Genomic DNA, 21,368 nt, shown 5'->3' with positions numbered 1-21,368 from the left:
GTTTAACTAGAATAATGGTCGAGCATGCCCAATGCTGCTTCATTCAGACTATGAGCCTGCTGGAAGTTATCTCCTACAGTCCCACAGACTGGAGAGGTGGTGGCATGCTCAGCCATCAATCCATTCCACAAGGGACACGGGGCCCCTGTTCGTGGCAGGACAGCTATTCCACATAGAGAAGATACATTCTCATTACTAGAATAACCCATTACACTGGCATACACATTAGCCCTATGTTGGCCAAACTCACTACACCGATGACAGATATCGGGAGAGAAGGATGGGGCTGTTGGATTTCAGCATGCCTGATCATTTTGTTTTCAAGAAGGGAAAAAAACTGTCAGAGGAGCCTGATAGCAGCTTACTCCCCTTTATCCACTGAGAACACATGCATGCTTGGCCAAACTGAGAATGTATGTGTATGAGTGGGGGGTATAGCTATATTTCCGGTGGAACTATGCCCTATGTAATTTGGCACAGGCTGCAAATCACGAACTTAAAACTTTGCTGAGTCTCTAATATTACTACAAACCATACCGTAGACCCCTGGATCTTGGTCACAGTGCTCGTGGATTGTGCCTGAAAACTGCGCCTCCTCCTGCACCAATACTTGTCCTGCGCAGTATATAGACGTCTCTTCACTTCCCCTACAAACTCAGAAAGTATAAATCTCATCATATAAAAAGAGCTAAAGAGAGCAAAAGGTCAGAAAATAAATGTAAAGGCGCCTGTGTGGAGTAATCTGCATCCTGGGCGAGGAGCGGCAGCTAGGTGGCGCCAAAACCTTACAGAAAACTGGGGGAGAGATCAGAGCCATGGAGGAGACAGAGGAAGAAACAGGCAGAGGGGAGGGGGAGGGGGGCGCACGAAATAACAGGAGGGGCGGCTTCCATACATATACCTTCATATTACAATGAAAAGAGACCGGATGATAGATAGATAGATAGATAGATAGATAGATAGATAGATAGATAGATAGATAGATAGATAGATAGATAGATATGAGATAGATAATAGATAGATAGATAAATAGATAGATATGAGATAGATATGAGATAGATAGATAGATAGATAGATAGATAGATAGATAGATAATAGATAGATAGATAGATAAATAGATAGATAATAGATAGATATTAGATAGATAGATAGATAGATAGATAGATAGATAGATAGATAGATAGATAGAATAGAGATAGATAATAGATAGATACTCTGTGAACACACCATGAATCTTTCGGACCAGACCTCTCCTCCCAGACGATGATTTATGGCTTACTCTTCCACCCCCCACCAGTGATAGTATTAATAAGTGAGGGCTGTAATATCCGTGGCCTGGTTTCCATGGTGTGAAACAAACAAGACTTTGCGCCACTTTTACATCAGACGTTAATTAACTATTCAGCAAAAGAGTGAAGAAACCTCTCCCCGGCGTCTCTGCCGGCGCCGTCTACGCAGTCCTCATCCGCCGACCACACGAGGGACTCAGCTGGTTAGCTTTTATACAGATGTAGCAGAGCCGGCTTTGTCACTAGACGCCGTTTATCACAATATGCCATCTGTGACTACAGGTAAATTTACTACAACAGAGGTCAGTAACCTGCGGCACTCCAGCTATTGTGAGACTACCACCCCTAGCATCCTCCATTCACTTCTATGTATCTTCATAGAACGACCAAGCACTGTGCATGCTGGAAGTTGTAGTTTTTACCATAGTTGGAGTGCCGGAGATTGCTGATCCCTGTACTACAGGGGGAATGACAAACTCCTCTCTACTACATCAGTATAAGGGACGCCTTCACCTTTAAGGTCCTCTTCCTGGGGCGGTCTGTCATCCACTGTTTGCTCATTTCTTCTGGTCTGGGAGCAGCGGGATTTGGCCATTTTCCTGGAATGATAATCCAGCTTCATCCTTCCTCACCCTGAATTACCTTAGTCATGAAGTACCGAGCGCAGAGCACTCATCAGCCCCCCCCCCCCCTCCCCCCCCTCCTCCTCCTCCGCCGCCACTAGGGGGCGATGCTGCTTCACAGATCCAGCCTGGCTAACAGGAGCGGCCACTGGTCTCCTCACTGACACAGGAGGCTAGCCGCTGGGATGGGATAGGAGAGAGAGAGAGATAGAGAGAGAGAGAGAGATAGATACCGTAATAGATAGATAGATAATAGATAGATAGATAGATAGATAGATAGATAGATAGATAATAGATAGATAATGATAGATAATAGATAGATAGATAATAGATAGATAGATAATAGATAGATAGATAGATAATAGATAGATAGATAGATAGATAGATAGATAGATAGATAGATAGATAGATAGATAATAGATAGATAATGATAGATAATAGATAGATAGATAATAGATAGATAGATAATAGATAGATAGATAGATATGAGATAGATAGATATAAGATAGATAATAGATACATAGATATATATGAGATATAGATGATAGATACATAGATAGATAGCTGTATTGGGGGGGTCTGCCCTCTCCCCTCCTCTATTACATGACAGCTGGCAGTATAACCCTATGTTACTGCAGACTGCGCCCCCCCATAAAGGGTTAATGTGAATGCCTATACCCAGCGCTGTGGGGGGATGTTATATATATATATTCACACAGGGCGGTATACAGCTGTCTGCACTGAGGCAGGAAACAGTTAATCCTCCCTGCATCCACCCAGGGGAATGTGTTGGCGCAGTTAGTGCGGGCGCCCCCTGCTGGTGGTGGCTGTGGCCCCGCAGGTATGTGACGGCTCTTCCCTGTGCTGGGGCTGCTCTCTCTCTCCTCTCTCTCTCTTTTCTCTCTCTTCTCTCTCTCTCTCTCTCTCTCTCTCTTTCCTTTCTGTCTCTTCTCTCTCTCTGCAGAGACCTCCAGCGTTGTAAGGAGGGGCGGTCGCTGGGAAACTGCAGCATAATGTGAATGCGGCTTTACGCAGAGCCGGGTCACTTCCAGTAAATCCCGCATCACGTTTGTCTCCTTCACGAAGACATTAAATCCGTCCCATGACCTCACCGATTACTTAATGTTTTTACCCAGATGAGATAGAGACTACGACTCCAGCCATCGCCCCTACGTTGTACATGTGTTGTTGCCCGGTAACAGCCGCTTTAGAACGTTGAGAAGCAGCAGCGGATACAATGTTGCAGAGTCGCCCCCACGTGACCGCCGCGCCTGCTTTGGCGTAGTCTTTATTGTATCCGCAAGGGGTTAATACGCCGGGTTACTACATTACCGCACACACACACACAGACTCTGAGTCTTAGCCCCGCCCCCTGCCGCCCCGCCCTCTAGATTTGGCGCGAAGACGGAGGCCGGCTCTGGAGGTATATAAAGCCCCGCTCCCTGCGCCGCCGCTTGACTTTGTGCTGTGGAGTCTGTGGCTGCGGAGCTGAGCCGGGATCTAGGGGGGAGGAGGTGGAGGGCTCCTGTCCGTTATTGGTCATTTCTTGGATTATTACACGTCTACGGAATACGACAACGACTGCAGTCGCGGGGTAAGGGTCCCTGCTTTATTCTTGCATCGATGAGCGATTGGATTGTGCCGATGTCGGGAGCTGTCAATGTCTGCAAGGGCTTTGATATTATAAAAGAGGGTTGAGTGCTAAGTGCTGGGCTGAGGGGGGGCTTGTGTCATGGGTGGGGGTCCCCCTTGTGTGTGTGTCCAGCTGTCAGTGTAGGGGTGATGACAGTGGAGCTGTCAGTGTCAGGGGGGCTCATGCAGACTAGTCCAGTTGGGTGGGTGCTGTGTAGTAAGAGGAGGGTGCTGCCATAGTGCTGGGGTCTGTCATTGCAGGGCTGGTATTTAAATGCCTGGTGCCGGGGGGCTGTCAGTGTAGCTGCCCTTACTGCCGACGTATGCGGGGGGCTTACTGTGGCCCCCTCCTCCCTGCCGGCTTTTTCCTGGAAGGTGCACGCCTGACACTCAGCCCTTTGTTCCCAGGGAAAGTTTGAGTCTGTGGCGTATCACCGACGAGCTGGGAACACCAGTGACAGGTCAGGATTGGAGTCGGTGTCTTTCCCGTAGATGTCAGTCACCAGGATTCCTGGCTTGGTTCCTTCCAATCTAACCACATGTTCTTCTCGCAGGTCTCCAGTAAAGGACTACGACATGCCTTCGAACGCCAGCTACCAGAGTCGGAACTACGACCTGGACTATGACACTATGCAACCCGTCTTCTACTTCGAGGAGGAAGAGAATTTCTACCAGCAGCAGTACAACCGTCTGCAGCCTCCAGCCCCCAGCGAGGACATCTGGAAGAAGTTTGAGCTATTGCCCACCCCACCGAGGTCCCCGAGCCGTAGATCCAGTCTGTCCAGCCTTTTTCCGTCTACTGACCAGCTGGAGATGGTCACGGAGTTCCTGGGAGGGGACATGGTGAATCAAAGCATCATCTATGACCAGGAAGACGAGACGTTTGTCCAGTCCATCATCATTCAGGACTGTATGTGGAGTGGCTTCTCTGCGGCGGCCAAGCTGGAGAAAGTGGTGTCTGAAAAGCTGGCGTCTTACCAGGCTTCTAGGAAGGAGAGTAGTATGCCCTCCCAAAACCAGCAGCCAAGCCCACAGAAGTCAACTACTGCTACTACCTGCCAGGGTAACCTCAGCCCCATAGGAACCAGTAGGACCAGCAGTGGATACCTACAGGATCCAAGTTCTGAATGCATAGACCCTTCGGTGGTTTTCCCTTACCCGTTGAATGATGCCATGTCCAAAGTTGGCTCTCCGTGCTTGGTACAGGAGCTCAATATGGAAACGCCACCCATCAGCAGCAGTGGCTGCAGCTCCGAATCTGGTGAGTACATGTCTTGAGTATTCTCCTTGTCTACCACTGCTGCATTGCCAAGGTTGGGGTTGGTTTTCCACCGTGGGACCATTGACTGTGCCCAACGTTGGGTTGATGAGGGAGGGGTTCCTGATTGATCAGCCTGTTCCTGCTCGATCTTTCACAGCTGTTGGAAGTTGCTGCTTTGTAGCTCTGCAGCACTGCAGTGGTGGGTGGGGTTTTCAGTGAAAGTGGTTCGGGCAGTGAATGATAGTTTAGGGCAGAGCCGCGCAGCGCGCTTTCTAAGAATGCTACAGACAATGACTTATTTCTTGACTCCTCCTTTGTCATTTTATCTTCTGAAGACTTTCTCTCGTTCCTGCTCTGACAGAAGCTTGCATTGCCTGGCCGTTCTCTAACTTCTTACTTTTTATTTTTCTTCCAGAAGAAGAAGAACAAGATGAGGATGAAGACGACGAGGAGGAGGAAGAGGAGGAGGAAGAAGAAGAGATCGATGTGGTCACCGTAGAGAAACGCTTCACCGCCTCCAAGAAAAACGACTCCTACTCCCACCAGTCCAGAACCCACCACAGCCCCCTGGTCATGAAAAGGTGTCACGTACCCATCCACCAGCACAACTACGCAGCCCCTCCTTCTACCAGAGCGGACTATCCTTCCTCCAAAAGGGCCAAGCTGGAAAGCAACGGCCGGGTCCTCAAACAGATCAGCAACAACCGCAAGTGTTCCAGCCCCAGGTCGTCGGACAGCGAGGAGAACGACAAGAGGCGGACGCACAATGTCTTGGAACGCCAGAGGCGAAACGAACTGAAACTGAGCTTCTTTGGTCTCCGAGACCAGATCCCCGAAGTAGCCAATAACGAAAAAGCCCCCAAAGTAGTTATCCTCAAAAAGGCGACTGAATACGTCATCTCCATGCAGGAAGATGAACGACGGCTCCTGCGGGAGACCGAACAGTTAAAACTGAAAAGAGAACAATTGAAACAGAAACTCAAACAGCTCAAGAGCTCGAGTTTGTGAACTTTTCTATAGAATATCCTATAAGACTTTTTGTTTTTTTTTTAACTGTGACATTCTAATTTCAAGGTTGTCGGCTTGAAAAAAAAATCCTATGAGATCTTGTAGACTATATGGACAAATGCATGCAAAGGATTGAGACAAACTACACAACCTTGGCTTAGTCTTCGACAAAAAGATTTTGCCAGCACCTTAATACTGCCTCAATATATGAATGAGTATACGGGAAATACAGAACTTTTTTTCTGTTTTGTTTGTTTGCTTGGGGAAGCAAATGTTTGTTTTTACATATCTTTGTATTTAAAACCTTTATTTTTCTTATAAACCGATTCCTGAAGTTTTTGCTCTGAATAGCTTTACGACTCTCGACATCGTGGCTGACGTGTCATAATATCCTTAACGAAATCTCTATAGACGCAACTCGTATTAATCTTCACTTCTAACAAACCGGCAGAAAAAAGTGTGGGGGGGGGGGGGGGGGGGGGGGGCAAAATCTTAACATCCGCTTGGTTCCTGCCTATCATTAAATGGTTTTTATGGTTTTGTTAACTATTTAAATATTATATTATAAAAGTTATTTGGTTTGATATTTCTAAAGTTTGATCCGACAAAGGCAAATTCCGAAGACGGCGCTGACCCAACATGTTCTTTAGGTGATTTTTGTTTTTTTTCATGTAAAACCCACCTTCCCTTCCTCTCGAAGACGCTTGCCATCTTGGGTGGTCTTAAAGCAGGCATCCTCAAACTGCGGCCCTCCAGCCGTTGCAAAACTACAACTCCCAGCATGCCCGAACAGCCTACAGCAGGGCATTGTGGGAGTTGTAGTTTTAGAACAGCTGGAGCGCTGCAGTTTGAGGATGCCTGTCTTAAAGGGAAAAGGGTTCACCGTTGGGTTTGTTCTCTATATTGATTCTCTTAATGATATTATAACATGCTGGCGGTAAAAAAAAAAAAAAGGTTCATCAAATGTCTTTTTACAGGGCTTGGTTGCTTAAATTTAAACTTTATATTGGGCTGCGCCCAGGTTGGTATATAGCCTTTAACGTGGCAAGCTGTTTGGAATAAGCTTCAGAAAATAAAACAAAAAAAAATCAATTGAAACTTTACTTTATTTGCTTTGTAGTTTTTGGGCTCCCATGTAAAATATCATGGGAGGAACTGACCTCATGTACCATAATATGTTGAATGTGGTCATTAGCTAAAGACCATCGATGACCAGCCACGACACAAGATCTCCTTCCATCACATTGTCCTACGGAGGTGGTTTAACTTTTTGGCTGATACCTGTGTCTCTAGATCACTGGTCTCCAACCTGTGGCCTCCCAGTTATTGGAAAGCTATAGCTTTTTTTAAGCATGTTGGGAGTTGGCATTTAACAGTGGCTGGAGACTATTTTTCTAGATGTGGAAGTGGCTGAAGATTGGGGAACTATTTAAGGGGTTTTACCATCTGGGACATTGATGGACTATCACTAGGGCAGGGATCGGCACTCCAGCTGCTGTGAAACTGCAACTCCCAGCATGCAAACATGTTCCCATAGAAGTGAATGGAGCATTCTGGGAGTTGTAGTTTTGAAACATCTGGAGGTTGCTGATCCTTGCACTAGGGTATGCCATCAATGTCGGGTAGGTGTGGCTCCCACCTCTGGGGCCTGCTCCTATGTCCAGAATTGGGCCCCTGATATGCGTGGCATGCTATCCATTGCTATGGGAGTTCCACAAATACCCGAGCGATCACGCTCTGCTGTTTTTGGAAGTCCATGGTGATGACTAGGGGACCACGTTCTGCATATGTGGCCTCCATTCACTGCTATTGGGCTGTTTTTTTTTTTTTTTTAACTCCCATAGCAGAAAATGGAGGGTAGCTGCTCTGTTCACCTCAGGGGTCCTGTTCCGGAGTTAGAAATGGGTCCCACCTCTAGGACCTGCTTCTGACATTGATAGCGTAGCCTAATGATGTGCTATCAATGTCCTAGATGGGAATACTCCAAGGATTTCTGTATGTGGTGCGGCAGATTACCGCTAATTGCCAAGCTCTCATGGGTTATGGTGCAAGTTAAAGGGGTTCTGCAGTTTGTTTAAACTGATCTATCCTCTGGATAGATCATCCGCATCTGATCGGGGGGTCCAACACCTGGGACCCCCACCGATCAGCTTTTTGAGAAGGCAGCGGCGCTCCAGGAGGCGCCGCGGCCTTCTCACGGTTTACCTCTGGCCCAGTGACATCATGACTAGTATCAACTAGCCTGGCAGAGCTAAGTGAACAGAGCTTAGCCGTGCCCCGGCCAGTGATAATAGTCGCGATGTCACTGGGCCAGCGGTAAACGGTGAGAAGGCCGCGGCGCTCCTGGAGCACCTTTGCCTTCTCAAAGAGCTGATCGGCGGGTGTCCTGGTCGTCGGACATCCCAATCAGATGCTGATCTATCCAGAGGATGGATCATTAGTTTAAACAAACTGCAGAACCCCTTTAAGGTTTAGCCTGGCAGTTGGCGGAAAGCTGACATCATGGCACCCCGGGATATAATCCTATGCGGTGCTCTAGACCACTGATGGTCTGCCATGTAGGAAAGTATAGCAAAGGCAATGCTTGTGGCCCCTAACTGACTAGGGTAGACCTCTTCTCTGCTGCACTAGCTGCCAACAAGACATCCCCCCCCCCCCCCCATGTATTTAGCTGGAAGGCTAGGACTCTGGTGGGCAGGGAGATGTTCACTAGACCTGCTAGGCAATCTTGTGATGTCCTATGTTCCCATCCCAATTTACAGTAGAAGCCCCTTGGGTTCTGGGTCCCCCTGGTTTTAGTTTTTTGGCCTGGAGGTCCGATTAACAGTTATTGCAGTGAAACGTCTGTTAAACTAGTGACGGACTTGTGGCCAATGACAGTCTGAGAAGACTGGCAGGGTCTGGATGGTGCAGCTGTTGAGGTCAATCTCCCCCCCCCCCCCCCCCCCCCCCGCAGCAGCTGGTGGTCACATCATGCTGTGTCATAAACGGGGTTGGCAGGTGTGGACTGGGAGAAGTCAAACTGCGTAGTCATAGGGGTAAGTAAGGGCATCTGTACTACAACAATAATCCCCCCCCCCCCCCCAAAAAAAAAATAAACTCCCAGTAATATAGTATAGCAGAGACATGTATGTTGTATTGAAAATCTCAGGCACTGATTACAGGAAAACGTTCTAGTCTTTGGTCTTTGGTGGGGAAAGTTCTGCTAGACTGTAGCCCATTCAGTCCCTTTCCCTTTTGAGGTTCATCTTTCATGGTCGGCCATTAACCCACATTTGGGGGAACACAGAAGAGCCCCCCCCCGAACATTTGAGCTTTGCTTCTGCACTTATCTAATGTGATCGTGACCTGCTCGGGTGGAAACTGTGGCCACCTGGACTAGGGCGACTCTTCTCCCAAACCGTTGTAAGTAAAACACAGATTTTTGGTGCAACCCCCCCCCCCCCCCAGCAGGATCAGCGCTCCAGCTATTGTGAAACTACAGCTCCCATCATGTGCACTTGGAGGATACTGGGAGTTGTAGTTTCAGAACAGCTAGAGTGCCAGAGGTTGTTGATACCTGATGAAAGAGGGATTGGGGCTGTTGGATTTTAATATGGCCAATCTTTTTGGTCTTGGGCATTCACTCTTTCGATTGAGAACACATGCATGCTTGGCTATGTTGAGCATGCATGTGAATGGAGGAGAGAGCTGCCCAATGAATGCTGCCACCTGATGTGTATGGCCGCCATAGGTATCCTTGAGTAAGGGCTCATACTATGCTGCTAATTTTAATGTAGCAAAAGACAAAAAATTATGACGTGGTCCATCTTGAGTTGTATTACGGAGGGATTCTCCGCTAATAGAGGCGAATATGGTGCCACGTGGACATGCGTAGTATCCTGGACCCTGGGGATTCTCTATGCTACCATACAAGGTCACGCCCCATGCACAGGCCTATATTTTTGGTCTGCATTTTTTGGACCCATTCATTTTATTTGGGCCTCAAAAGATGTGGTCAACGCACCATGTGCCGTCCGCATGTCTATTCCGCAGCCCGTCAAGAAAGAGAACATTTCCTATTTTTTTTTCTGTTTTGCGTAGATGGAAAACAAAAAATGGCGGCATGCACTTGGCCAGAATCCATGATTTGCGAACTGCAAATCTCATACGGTCCTGTACATGAGCCCTCAAGCGGCAATGTGATTTTTCAGGACCGGGAGACATTGGACGTTATTACAGCAGAGATCTCCCTCCTGTAGGGAGCGCCTTGCTGTACATTCCAGGAATAGTTGAAAAAAACAGAAAACTTTTTTAAAAAGGGAGCGCGTCTACGTCTGTCCGGCTGCCAGAGTCCCGCTCTGTACATTACATCATCATGGAAATCAGCGTACGGTTTTATCTTTTCTGCCCAAAAACAGCTGGTGGGGCCTGTGTGTGCCATGGAAGGTTTCCGGGATAATCGGGCGTCTTCTCGGCTGACTCTTCCGGGCAGATTAGATGTGAATGTGGAGGATACAAGGTCCTCGGGTCCCACAGAACAGCTGGGGAGAGTGAAATCCCAGGAATGTGCTGTTATCACAGTCAAATGTGTTATTTCAAGGCTTGAAATCTCACATTCCTGGGCCCTGGCCTGCGCCGGGCGAGTCGTCTGGGGGCGGAGGTCTCCCCTTGGCTCTGAGGGTCCAGCGGCCGATGATTAGAGAAGCTGGCGAGATGTCCGGGGGCAGAGGTCTCCCCTTGGATGGCGCGGCTCTGAGGGTCCAGCAGCCGATGATTAGAGAAGCTGGCGAGATATCCGGGGGCGGAGGTCTCCCCTTGGATGGAGCGGCTCTGAGGGTCCAGTGGCCAATGATTAGAGAAGTGGGCGAGTTGTCCAGGGGTCGGAGGTCTCCCCTTGGATGGCGCGGCTCTGAGGGTCCAGCAGCCGATGATTAGAGAAGCTGGCGAGATATCCGGGGGCGGAGGTCTCCCCTTGGATGGAGCGGCTCTGAGGGTCCAGCGGCCAATGATTAGAGAAGTGGGCGAGTCGTCCGGGGGCGGGGGTCTCCCCTTGGATGGAGCGGCTCTGAGGGTCCAGCGGCCAATGATTAGAGAAGTGGGCGAGTTGTCCGGGGGCGGAGGTCTCCCCTTCGATGGTGCGGCTCTGAGGGTCCAGCGGCCAATGATTAGAGAAGCGGGCGAGTTGTCCGGGGGTCGGAGGTCTCCCCTTCGATGAAGCGGCTCTGAGGGTCCAGCAGCCGATGATTAGAGAAGCGAGCGATTCATCCGGGGGTCGGAGGTCTCCCCTTCGATGAAGCGGCTCTGAGGGACCAGCAGCCGATGATTAGAGAAGCGAGCGATTCGTCCGGGGGTCGGAGGTCTCCCCTCGGATGAAGCGGCTCTGAGGGTCCAGCGGCCGATGATTAGAGAAGCAGGCCACGCGTCTGGGGGTCAGTGGTCTCCCCTCGGATGGAGCGGCTCTGAGGGTCCAGTGACTGATGATTAGAGAAGCGGGCGAGTTGTCCGGGGGCGGAGGTCTCCCCTTGGATGGAGCGGCTCTCAGGGTCCAGTGACTGATGATTAGAGAAGCAGGCGAGTTGTCCGGGGGCGGAGGTCTCCCCTTGGATGGAGCGGCTCTGAGGGTCCAGCGGCCGATGATTAGAAAAGCGGGTGAGTCGCCCGGGGGTCAGAGGTCTCCCCTCGGATAGAGCGGCTCTGAGGGTCCAGTGACTGATGATTAGAGAAGCCTTTCTCGTGTGATACTTATTCTCATTTACTTTCCAGAGGTGTCTGATACTGCCTGCTGAATTGGCGTGTCGAACTTATCACGTGTGATACTGCTGAGCCTGTGTATCTGAACTTATCATGTGTGATATGATCCTGCTGAGCCAGTGTATCTAAATCTAACGTGATATACTATCTTGCTGAGACAGTGTATCTAAGCCTATAGTGTGATACTGCCTGCACATCAGGTGGATATAGAACCACAGTGTTATCTGTGATGTTGTGCTGGTGACCAGTTGTATCTAAGCCTATCGTGTGTGATCATTTCTGCAGAGCTAATGTATCTAAGGTTACCATATGTGATACTTGTCTGCACAGCCAGTGTATCTAAGTCTCTTGTGTGATACTGTGTTGCTGATCTGGTGTATCTAAAACTATCATATGTGATACTGTCTGCTGAGCTAATGTATCTAAGGCTATCGTGTGATACTGTGGGGTGAGCTAACATATCTTAGGTATCGTGTGATACTGTCAGGTGACCTAATGTATCTAAGGCTATAATGCGTGATACTGTCTGCTGAGCTAATGTATCTAAGGCTATAATGCGTGATACTGTCTGCTGAGCTAATGTATCTAAGGCTATAATGCGTGATACTGTCTGCTGAGCTAATGTATCTAAGGCTATAATGCGTGATACTGTCTGCTGAGCTAATGTATCTAAGGCTATAATGCGTGATACTGTCTGCTGAGTCAGTAGTTCTATAGGTGGCCATACTTTGGCTGACAGCAGTCCCTTCTGACCCCCCCCCCCCTCATACACATGCACACTTTGCTTGACCGAGCATGCATGTCTTCTCCATAGATAATGATGAGTGGCTACCAGGCAGCATCTTATCTACTAAAATCCAACATCCAGGATCCTTCTATTCCCCGACTCCTGACTCCCCCATGCACGTTTGATGGTTCGGCAGACAGAAGTATAATGTGAATGTCCAGCTTTACCATGTAGGTTCCTGAAGACCTATGGATACAGCGCCATAGGGGCTGTACAATCTCCGAGATGGGGGTCTACAGACTGACGCTGGTGTAGGAGCAAAGCGCTCTTCGACCTCTCGTGAATCTCTTTCTCTGGAGGACCTGATGCATACAGAGTACCTGTGATGGTGCTGGTGCTGGAGGTCCTACCCATGGGAGTCAATGTAATCAGTAAAGTGCCGTGCAACCTTTTTAAAATGGTAGATATTATTCATATGAATCGGAGTACTGATGTGCTCCGATGGGCTGGTTTTAGGGAGTGGCAAAGTGGGCAGTTGCACAGGGAACCCATTTCCTTAGAGTCTCTCGGTGGAGGGAACCACTAAAACAAGAAAAGGACCCAGTATTATTTAGTGGTGTGTGGTGGTTTTATTTCTATAGATTTTTAGCTTTATGTGGGAACTATATGGTAGCATTATTATTTGTATACGGTGTACGATATGGGCACTGTACGGTAGTATTAAGTGGGAACTAGGTGACAGTACTATGTGGACTCTTTAAGAGAGTATTATTTGGATACGGAATATGATATAATTATAGGCATTATATGGTCGTATTATGTGGGAACTATATGACACTACTATGTGTACTCTTTAAGAGAGTATTATTTAGATACGGCATATGGGCACTATATGGTAGTATTAAGTGGGAACTAGGTGACAGTACTATGTGGACTCTTTAAGAGAGTATTATTTGGATACGGCATATGATATAGGCATTATATGGTCGTATTATGTGGGAACTATACGACACTACTATGTGTACTCTTTAAGAGAGTATTATTTAGATACGGCATATGGGCACTATATGGTAGTATGTGGGAACTAGGTGACAGTACTATGTGGACTCTTTAAGAGAGTATTATTTGGATCTGGCATATGATATGGGCACTATATGCTAGAACTATGTGGAAACTATATGGCAGTATTAGGTGAACTCTATAAGGGAATACCAATTAGGATATGTAATAGTATATGGGAACAAAAAGGGAAGTTTATAGCAGTATTATGTAGACTTATGTTGGGATAGAGTATTATTTGCATATGTGTATTATATTGGTACTATATAGTAGTACTATGTGGACTCTTTAAGAAAATATTATTTGCATATGGGTTATGATATGGGCATTATATGGTAGTATATGGGAAATATATAGCAGTACTATGTGGACTCTTTAAGGGAGTATTATTTTGGATATGATTACGTAAGCTGAAAAACAGTAAAAACTGCAGTCCCTCTTTCTTTCTTGCCCAGGGCCCTGATATTGAGGAGCACCTCGATATTTGTCACGGGTCCTCAAGAATTTCGTAGGGACGAGTACACCTTTAAAGGACAGACGCATGGGAGACCTGCACCATTTTTAACAATCTCCCCCGATGACTTCTCATGGGTTTACGTCCCAGCAGTTACCGCATTTAGGGCGTGATCTTTCCGACTACAGGCTCAGACAAGACTCTACTAGTAACTTGGCGTGGAAGCTTACACAGCCCACACGCATGATCTGGCTTTTGTGTGAAGTTCGGTGGAGCCGTGGCCTCTCAGAGCTGACAATCTCCCGGTAGATCAGTCAGCCCCCTGTATCTGTGACCATCTAATCTCTGTGACAGCCTCCAGACGAAAGACCGAACAAAGGATACCCTTGTATATTGCAATGCTAAGCAGCTTTTTACTGCCAACTGGTGCAGAAAATGCACTGCCCTAGCAAAAGGCCGCCTTTCAGCCTCAGCACATTGTCACTATGCAGCGATGGATATGTATTAATCTATGGGCGACGTGAGTCACCAGAGCTTTATATATGTGGTCTTCAAAGGGTGTAGGGTGTGCCTTTTATCTTTTTTGCCCAATAAACAGTAAGAAAAGAGGCAGCTGGATGAAAGTTATGTACCAGACGATGATAATAGAAGGTCCAGGAAGGGTTAATGTATATAGTTTGGTGGGTAAAGAGGCAAGAGAACATGTTCTATCAGAAACCCATAAGGAACTTTACATGGTTACAAGTACTTTGATGTGAGCCTGGTTTCAAGGTTTTTTGCCTCCATAGAAAGGGTTCTCATACCAGAGAGGAAGACCATGCAGTTGCGTTGGGGCCCTTGGACAGAAGGTGGGCAGCCATGATTGGTGCCAGTGCAGGATTCAACTCCACATGGAGGCTACATCGTTAGCAATCGGAGGGGATAGAGAAATAGCCCAAGGGTCATCGGAAAGGAAATATGTGGGGAACCTACTGAATCAGCTGTTATTGATGAGACCACCTCATTACGAAATTTGACACTGACATGCTGGTTCCTCCAGATTGTAAAAACTCCTCATTGTGGCTGTTTTTTGGTTTTTTTTGTCTGGATTTAGGGTGAAGGATTTTAATCAGGATCAGGAAAAAGAATGGGGTGGAAAAAGTAGACAAAAGATGAGGTGGACTTAAGACTTCCACAGATTCCAATAGACCATGCAGCCTAGATGTAGTCACTGATCATTTGAACTTTACATTTGGCTAATTGCCTGGGAAAGATCCTGACGCATCCACCGGATGTGTCCGTAGGGCCCTTTTAACGTATGCCAAATGTATTTGGCCTGTTGCAAAGGACATGACTGACGGGTGACAACTCCAGATCTCCAGGCTCATGTGGAGGTTGGTCGTTGTCATATTGACTAGAAGCATGATGTGTTAAATATGTGTATTCATACCCCACTCAAGAGCCTCGAGTCCTGACTACAAGGAAGGCAAGATGGTGGTCGGAATGTAACGATGGATGAGGGGTGATGGGGCTTATTGACAAAAACATGGCTGCCGGGGAGTAACTTAAAGTTCCTGGACTACAAATTCAAAAGTAGTAATGCTACTGTGTAGCATGTTTTTTCATGTGCGGGGGCCTGCTTGGCACCATGAACAGGCGTGATAGCCACTTCTGTGCTCCCTATTGTTACAGCTCTGCTTGAGGGTGACATCTCCTGGTTTCCAAACTCTTTGGTCGTTGTGCCTTATTTTGATTAGGTGTTCTTGTGTGTTTTCAGGCATCTTGGCTTCCTGAGGCACCAGGACCCTCGTGCAATTACAGCTTCGGCACCCCCTATAGCTAAACCCCTGCTTGCAGGTATCAAATCTGGGTCTCCAAACTCTTTTGGAAGTTGGGTATTGTCCCTTATTCTGACTAGTTGTTCTGGTGGATTTTCTCATGGGGCAAAGGGACATCTTGACACGCCTCTGCTTGTGGTAGACTGCTCAGAGTCTCCAGGAAGTTGCTTATTGTCACTTATGGACTAGACGTTCTGGTGATGTGTACTCATACTTCTCTCCAATCCTGGTTGCCAATGAGAACAAGGTGGTGGTGGGAAGTGACAACAGATGAGGCGTGATGTTGGAGGAGAAGCCCACATATTTTTTTATGTATCTTATTGAATAATAGTTTTCATCAATGCTCATGTCTACCTTAGAGGGTCTATAATCATAAAGATCATATCCAAAGTCTCTAGGATGGGTCACTAACTTGTTTTAGCCATTTTTTTTCAGTATCTCCAAACCTTTTGGTCAAACTCACCAAACACAGAATTCCAAGGCTTTTTGGATGTCCTAAAAGTATTACTTGGCCTCCACATTCCTAATTGGAAGTATTCGTGGATGAGTCAATTTTCACCATCTTGCCCTCGGGGGATGAATGACACCGATCGATGAGACGGAACAATTAGGTACTTTGTGACTCTAGAATTTGGTCACAGCTTTTATTATAGCTTTTCTCAGTGGGAGACTTTTAGTGCTTCTTTAGATAACCATAGGGGGTAAACTCATTAGGATAAAAAAAAAAAAGGCACAGCAGGTGGGCAACAAGGACCAACACTTCACGATTCAAACAATCCACTACACACAATATAGCAGCTCCTACAAGTCATTAGCCGCTCTACACTACAGCCAAAGAGCCAAAGTCTAAAAAGGTTCTTCACGTTTTCTGCTCTTGGCCCCAATTTTATTGTGAACGTTTGCATGATCAAAGGTCCTGATTTCTTTTGATTGAACCCAATTGTCTACTTGCCCGATAGGCACAGATTATTGCCCACATCTAACGATTCTCTTTGGACTTTTGTTAACTTGGCCGTACCCAACTCCACCAACAATATACACACTAATTCATTGTGAAGAGACGAATAAGCCACTAATAGACCTCTCTAGCCACAAGAACAAGGATATCTCCCCCCCCCCCCCCCCAACCACTGGGGGATGGTTGTCAGCTGATTGAGGTTTGTCAGTCTATCCTGTTGAAATCAGTTGGTTCTGACAACTTCTGTCTAATATCGACTGCCAGATTAAAGTCAGGGATGTATTGTGCACAGGGACAGCTAAGGTGGCCATTCACATTATATCATTTTCATCCAAACCCACTCATTTTGTGAGACCGGATGACCATCTAATGCTACTGGGGTGTCCCAACTCTCCTCTGATAACAGATATCATGGGGAAAGTTGGGTTGGGCATGTTGGATCTCAACATTTTCATCTCAAGAGACATCAGCCACCATAGATGCGTGTATATCGGGAGGCCAGGAGAAACAGAAGTGGGAGTTCAGCCATCATCAGTGAATTGTTTTCCGATTTTTTTTTGCCCATTATTTTTTTAATTAGGATTTAGAAAAAATGTACTAAAAAACTACAGATTATTCTGGATTCTTTGGAATTCCAAAAGCTCCGGATATGAAAAGTAGATGATAAAATACATTTTTTTTTTTCACCAGCTTAAATTCGATAGGAATCAGTGCCAAGACATAAATGATCCGATTTGGATATATTGAAAAATCCTATAAAACCTCAATGGTTGAATACTTTGCGAAATGTAGAGCAGGGGACAGCAGGGATGCTCAACCTGCGGCCCTCCAGCTGTTGCGAAACTACAACTCCCAGCATGCCTGGACAGCCTTCAGATTTTAGGGCATGCTGGGAGTTGTAGTTTTGCAACAGCTAGAGAGCCGCAGGTTGAGCATCTATACTATAGAGCAGGTATGGCCAACCGGCGGCTCTCCAGCTGTTGTAAAACTACAACTCCCACCATACCCTGCTGTAGGCTGATAGCTGTAGGCAGTCTGGGCCTGCTGGGAGTTGTAGTTTTGCTACAGCTGGAGGCCATCCCTGCTATAGAGGCTGCAGTTGCTCCAGCCCATAGAGCTAAAATGGGCCCAAAGCCTACTCTATCCTATAGGAGGACACCATGGTATGTTCCAGTTGGGGGTCCATGGTACAGATTTTGCAGAGTCCAGAAGCTTCACCCTACACCTTTGGCTGGAAGGTCAATCAGATATCATAGAATTTTAAGCATATTAGCACCCCGAGCTCCACATGTGAAGTGGACATTGCAATATCATTGAGTGTCTACTCCGCCTCTGACACGCTTACAGCTACACAGAGATGCCGTCTTAAAAGCTTTGAGCTTCGGGGAATTGTTAAGAGCATTAGAGCTCATTAATAAGACAGTACTAAGATATGTGACGGCTGCTTGGTCATTAGGACATCTAAGTGGGGGTTGGGGGGGTGGACTTTTGGGAATTGCTCACATACAGCAGAATTACAATAGGACGGCAATAAACATCGACATAGCCATTAGGAATCCGGAAGAGGGGAAGATATCAGCATCCTTTATATAAGCCAAAGATTGATGAGGTTTAAAGTATCAGGCGGCCTAAATAATCCCTAGCGACAGAAATCTAAAAATCCAGACACACCCAGGATAGAAAACCAATGGATGGGTCTGTTATGCAGTGAACATTTGCATAAATTTACATATGGAATTTGAAGTGTAACAAGAGTGATAGAGAAGAATGATACATAGTAACCAGAATTGAACTTATTCGTCTCTCTGCTCTTTGGGAATTCTCAAGGATCTGGTTAGGAATAGTGAACGTTTAGCTGGAGTTACCCTTTAATTCTATATTATAATTCATTCTATATTATAGATGACAGCACTTCACGCCAAAATATAAAACATTCCCGACATATTTTTTATTAAACCAAACTGTCTAAAAGTTACCGGATTGCTGCTTTGTCGCTGCATGTGCGTGGATTATGGAAGTGAAGGTTTATCATTTGCTGGACTTTAGACAGGGCTAGAGAAGTGGACCCCTCCTCCAGTCAGAAGGGCCCGGGAAGTTGTGCAGGCACCAATAAAGGGAGAGTAGACACATTGCAGACTTCAAGGTTAATAATAGTATCCCTGGTGGGATAGGGAAGTTTAGTGTAGTATATTTCGGCGAATGGGTAAGGGTAGTTGTCTCATTAGAGACATACTCTTCCAGAATGATGCAGCCACCAATAAGGGGAGAGAACAAACATTGCTGGTTAGGGGTTAATTATAGTATTCCAGGTGGGCAATGGAGGGTGGTCTATTTGGTTGAGTGGGTTAAGGGCGTTGTCTCATTATCGACAATAAGGGCGACGCACGCAGCTGACTTTGGGGTTTATAATAGTATCCCTAATGGGCTAGGGTGGTTTATTTAGGTGTATGGGTTGGGGAGGTTGTCTCATTAGAGACAATCGGTTTCAGAATGGTGCAGGCACCAATCGAGGGAGAGAACACACATTGCTGGTTAGGGGTTAATAATAGTATTTCAGGTGGGCTAGGGAGGTTTAGCATGGTCTATTTGGGTGAATGGGTTAAGGGCATTGTCTTAATATTGACAATCCCTTCCAGAATGGTGCAGGCACCAATATGGGGAGAGTACAAACACTGCTGACTATGGGGTTAATAAGTATCCCTGGTGGTCTAGGGAGATTTAGGGTGGTGTATTTAGGTGAATGTCTTAAGGGGGTTGTTCCATTTGAGATGATCCCTTCCAGGATGGTGCAGGCACCAATAAGGGGAGAGAACACACACTGCTGGTTTATGGTTTAATAATAGTGTCCCTGGTGGGCTGGGGAGTACATGGGTTAAAGAGGTTGGTACTATGGGGCATGTCCTCATTTTCTAATGTAATGAGAATTTTTTGCTTGAAGACCCTATAAAGAGACACTATAATATCTACTATATATAATAAAGGAGCAGAAATCATAGAAACGAAAACTCTTCACAGCCCAAAGTTCACAGCCAGCATCTTATTACATCAATGTCCACAGAAGACACTGAGAATAGGGCCAAAGTCAACACCGGGAGAACTTCATGGGTCTTCCCCGGCCTTTCATTCCCATGTGAGGCTCTTAGGGGATTGTCATTAGGCCATGGTGGTGCATCAGTAATGAATCAGGTGTCTTTTGTCAGGAGGACAGCGGCCTGGAGATGACAAATGCGTTGATATTCCTATTAGTGCGGGATCATTGGGTCACTTTGTCACTCAAGGAGCTGCATTTGTGAAATAATGTTATCTTCAAAAGACAACAAAAGGCCAGTGAATCATGACCTCCAATCTGGGATTCAGATCTCCCAACATCTTCTAACCCTGTTGTTCCAGCTTCTTCTTGCTAAAGGCAACGCTCGCCGGGCGGAGCACTTTTATCAGTCTGCCCGTACTCAATGAGAGGAGCCATTCAAGCAGTTCCATCAATGAACAAACCATTGCCTCACTGAGCATACAGTTTCCTTCGTCAACCTCTTTATCAATGGACTCCATCTTATGGCCCTCCAACTACTCCTCCCGACATGCTCTGACGGTCTCTTTTCCAACAGCAGCAGCAGAGCCACAGATTAGAGACCCCTGGACCTTCATTACAGAGAGGAGGACCTTGTAGATGATCTCAACTTTGGGACACCCTTCATGCAGATGGTTCACCACCCCCATACACATTGAACAGCTCGCGGACCCACCAAAACTGGGACATGTATGGGCAACCTACAGGGGTTTTCCAAGAAAAAACTATTTAAAAAAATAAAATAAATGGGACACAATGGGTTACAACCCTACTGAACCTCTTTCCTAGCAGTTTCCAGTCCCCACTGCTCTTCTTTTTCCAACACCAGAGCCATCAGGAAATTCCTGCTCATCCAGTCAGTGAAGGTAGTGGTGGCCACCCTCCCCCTCCTCCTCTGCCAATGATTGGGCCTTTCCCAGAGTTGACCTGGGCCCAAGAAGTGAAAAACAGAGAGGACCAGATCGGCAGGGGATTTTTTATTTTTATTCCTTTGTGGCCCCCTTTTTAAAAAATCTGTTTTGTCAGAAAACCCCTTTCAGTTCTGGGCCCTGATTCAAAATCCATTAAGGAACCTCCACCAAAAGGTAAATTGAGATAACCCAGACACCAAAGCCCAACCCCTGCCCACTTATAGTTAGGCCCCTGCTTTGCATCCCCCCCCAGTATCATATGGACCTATGGAGTCAGGGAGCTGATGGGTTCACGTTATTGGATGTAAAGATTTTCTACTTACCATGTTGAGAACGTATCCAACAAATACCTTGTTCCTACAGGACTGATTGACCAGTCTGCTGTAGAAGGACATGAACCATGGGATGTGTGTGGAGAACCTTGGAAATGATCCCTCCGTGGAGATCCTGCAGGTGCCAAATATAAAGAATATTATTTGCAGATGACTGAGATCCAAAAGTGGCACTCAAGAGCCCAGTCCTTAAGACTCCATCACTAAAAATCGTGTGTCCTCTATATGGACACTTTTGGATCTCAGTCCCAGGGACCCAGCGCTGTCAAATTTAAAAGGCCTTCTGTGATCTTGTTTTTAACAAGCCTTGCAGCTGTGTCATTAGGACATGTTTCTATTCACTGACAACGCAGAGGTGAGGAACTGATACTTAAAGGGGTTGTTGCTGATCTGCTGTGACAGACCGCAATCAACTGTATGCTGCCTGAGAACCTGGCGGGAAGTGTCACATTCCCTTACAGCGCCACCACAGGCGAAATGCAGCATTACACAGTTAT

General features: G+C 46.7%; 1 protein-coding gene across 2 annotated transcripts; it reads left to right on the top strand.

Annotated features, from left to right (window-relative positions):
• The first annotated feature begins 3,374 nt into the window (after positions 1-3,374).
• On the top strand, positions 3,375-6,916 carry MYC (MYC proto-oncogene, bHLH transcription factor). 2 transcript variants are annotated; one of them, XM_040432154.1, is made up of 3 exons: positions 3,375-3,506; positions 4,099-4,805; positions 5,224-6,916. In XM_040432154.1, the coding sequence occupies exons 2-3, from the start codon at positions 4,121-4,123 to the stop codon at positions 5,811-5,813; spliced, it is 1,275 nt and encodes a 424-aa protein (XP_040288088.1). In that variant the 5' UTR covers positions 3,375-3,506; positions 4,099-4,120; the 3' UTR covers positions 5,814-6,916. The 2 variants fall into 2 exon arrangements, with proteins under 2 accessions (XP_040288088.1, XP_040288087.1); XM_040432153.1 differs by having other exon boundaries at positions 5,221-6,916.
• The last annotated feature ends 14,452 nt before the right edge of the window (positions 6,917-21,368 follow it).

This window comes from Bufo bufo, chromosome 5 (genome assembly GCF_905171765.1).
Source record: "Bufo bufo chromosome 5, aBufBuf1.1, whole genome shotgun sequence".
Classification (NCBI taxonomy): domain Eukaryota; kingdom Metazoa; phylum Chordata; class Amphibia; order Anura; family Bufonidae; genus Bufo; species Bufo bufo.
Note: the sequence above shows the minus strand (reverse complement) of the source record. Positions and strands in the feature narration are given on the sequence as shown.

Excerpts from the sequence above, each read along its gene's own strand:
- MYC (XM_040432153.1), top strand. The coding sequence starts at position 4,121 with ATGCCTTCGAACGCCAGCTACCAGAGTCGGAACTACGACCTGGACTAT. Across the intron at positions 4,806-5,220 it reads TGGCTGCAGCTCCGAATCTG|AAGAAGAAGAACAAGATGAG; the intron begins GTGAGTACATGT and ends TTTTTCTTCCAG.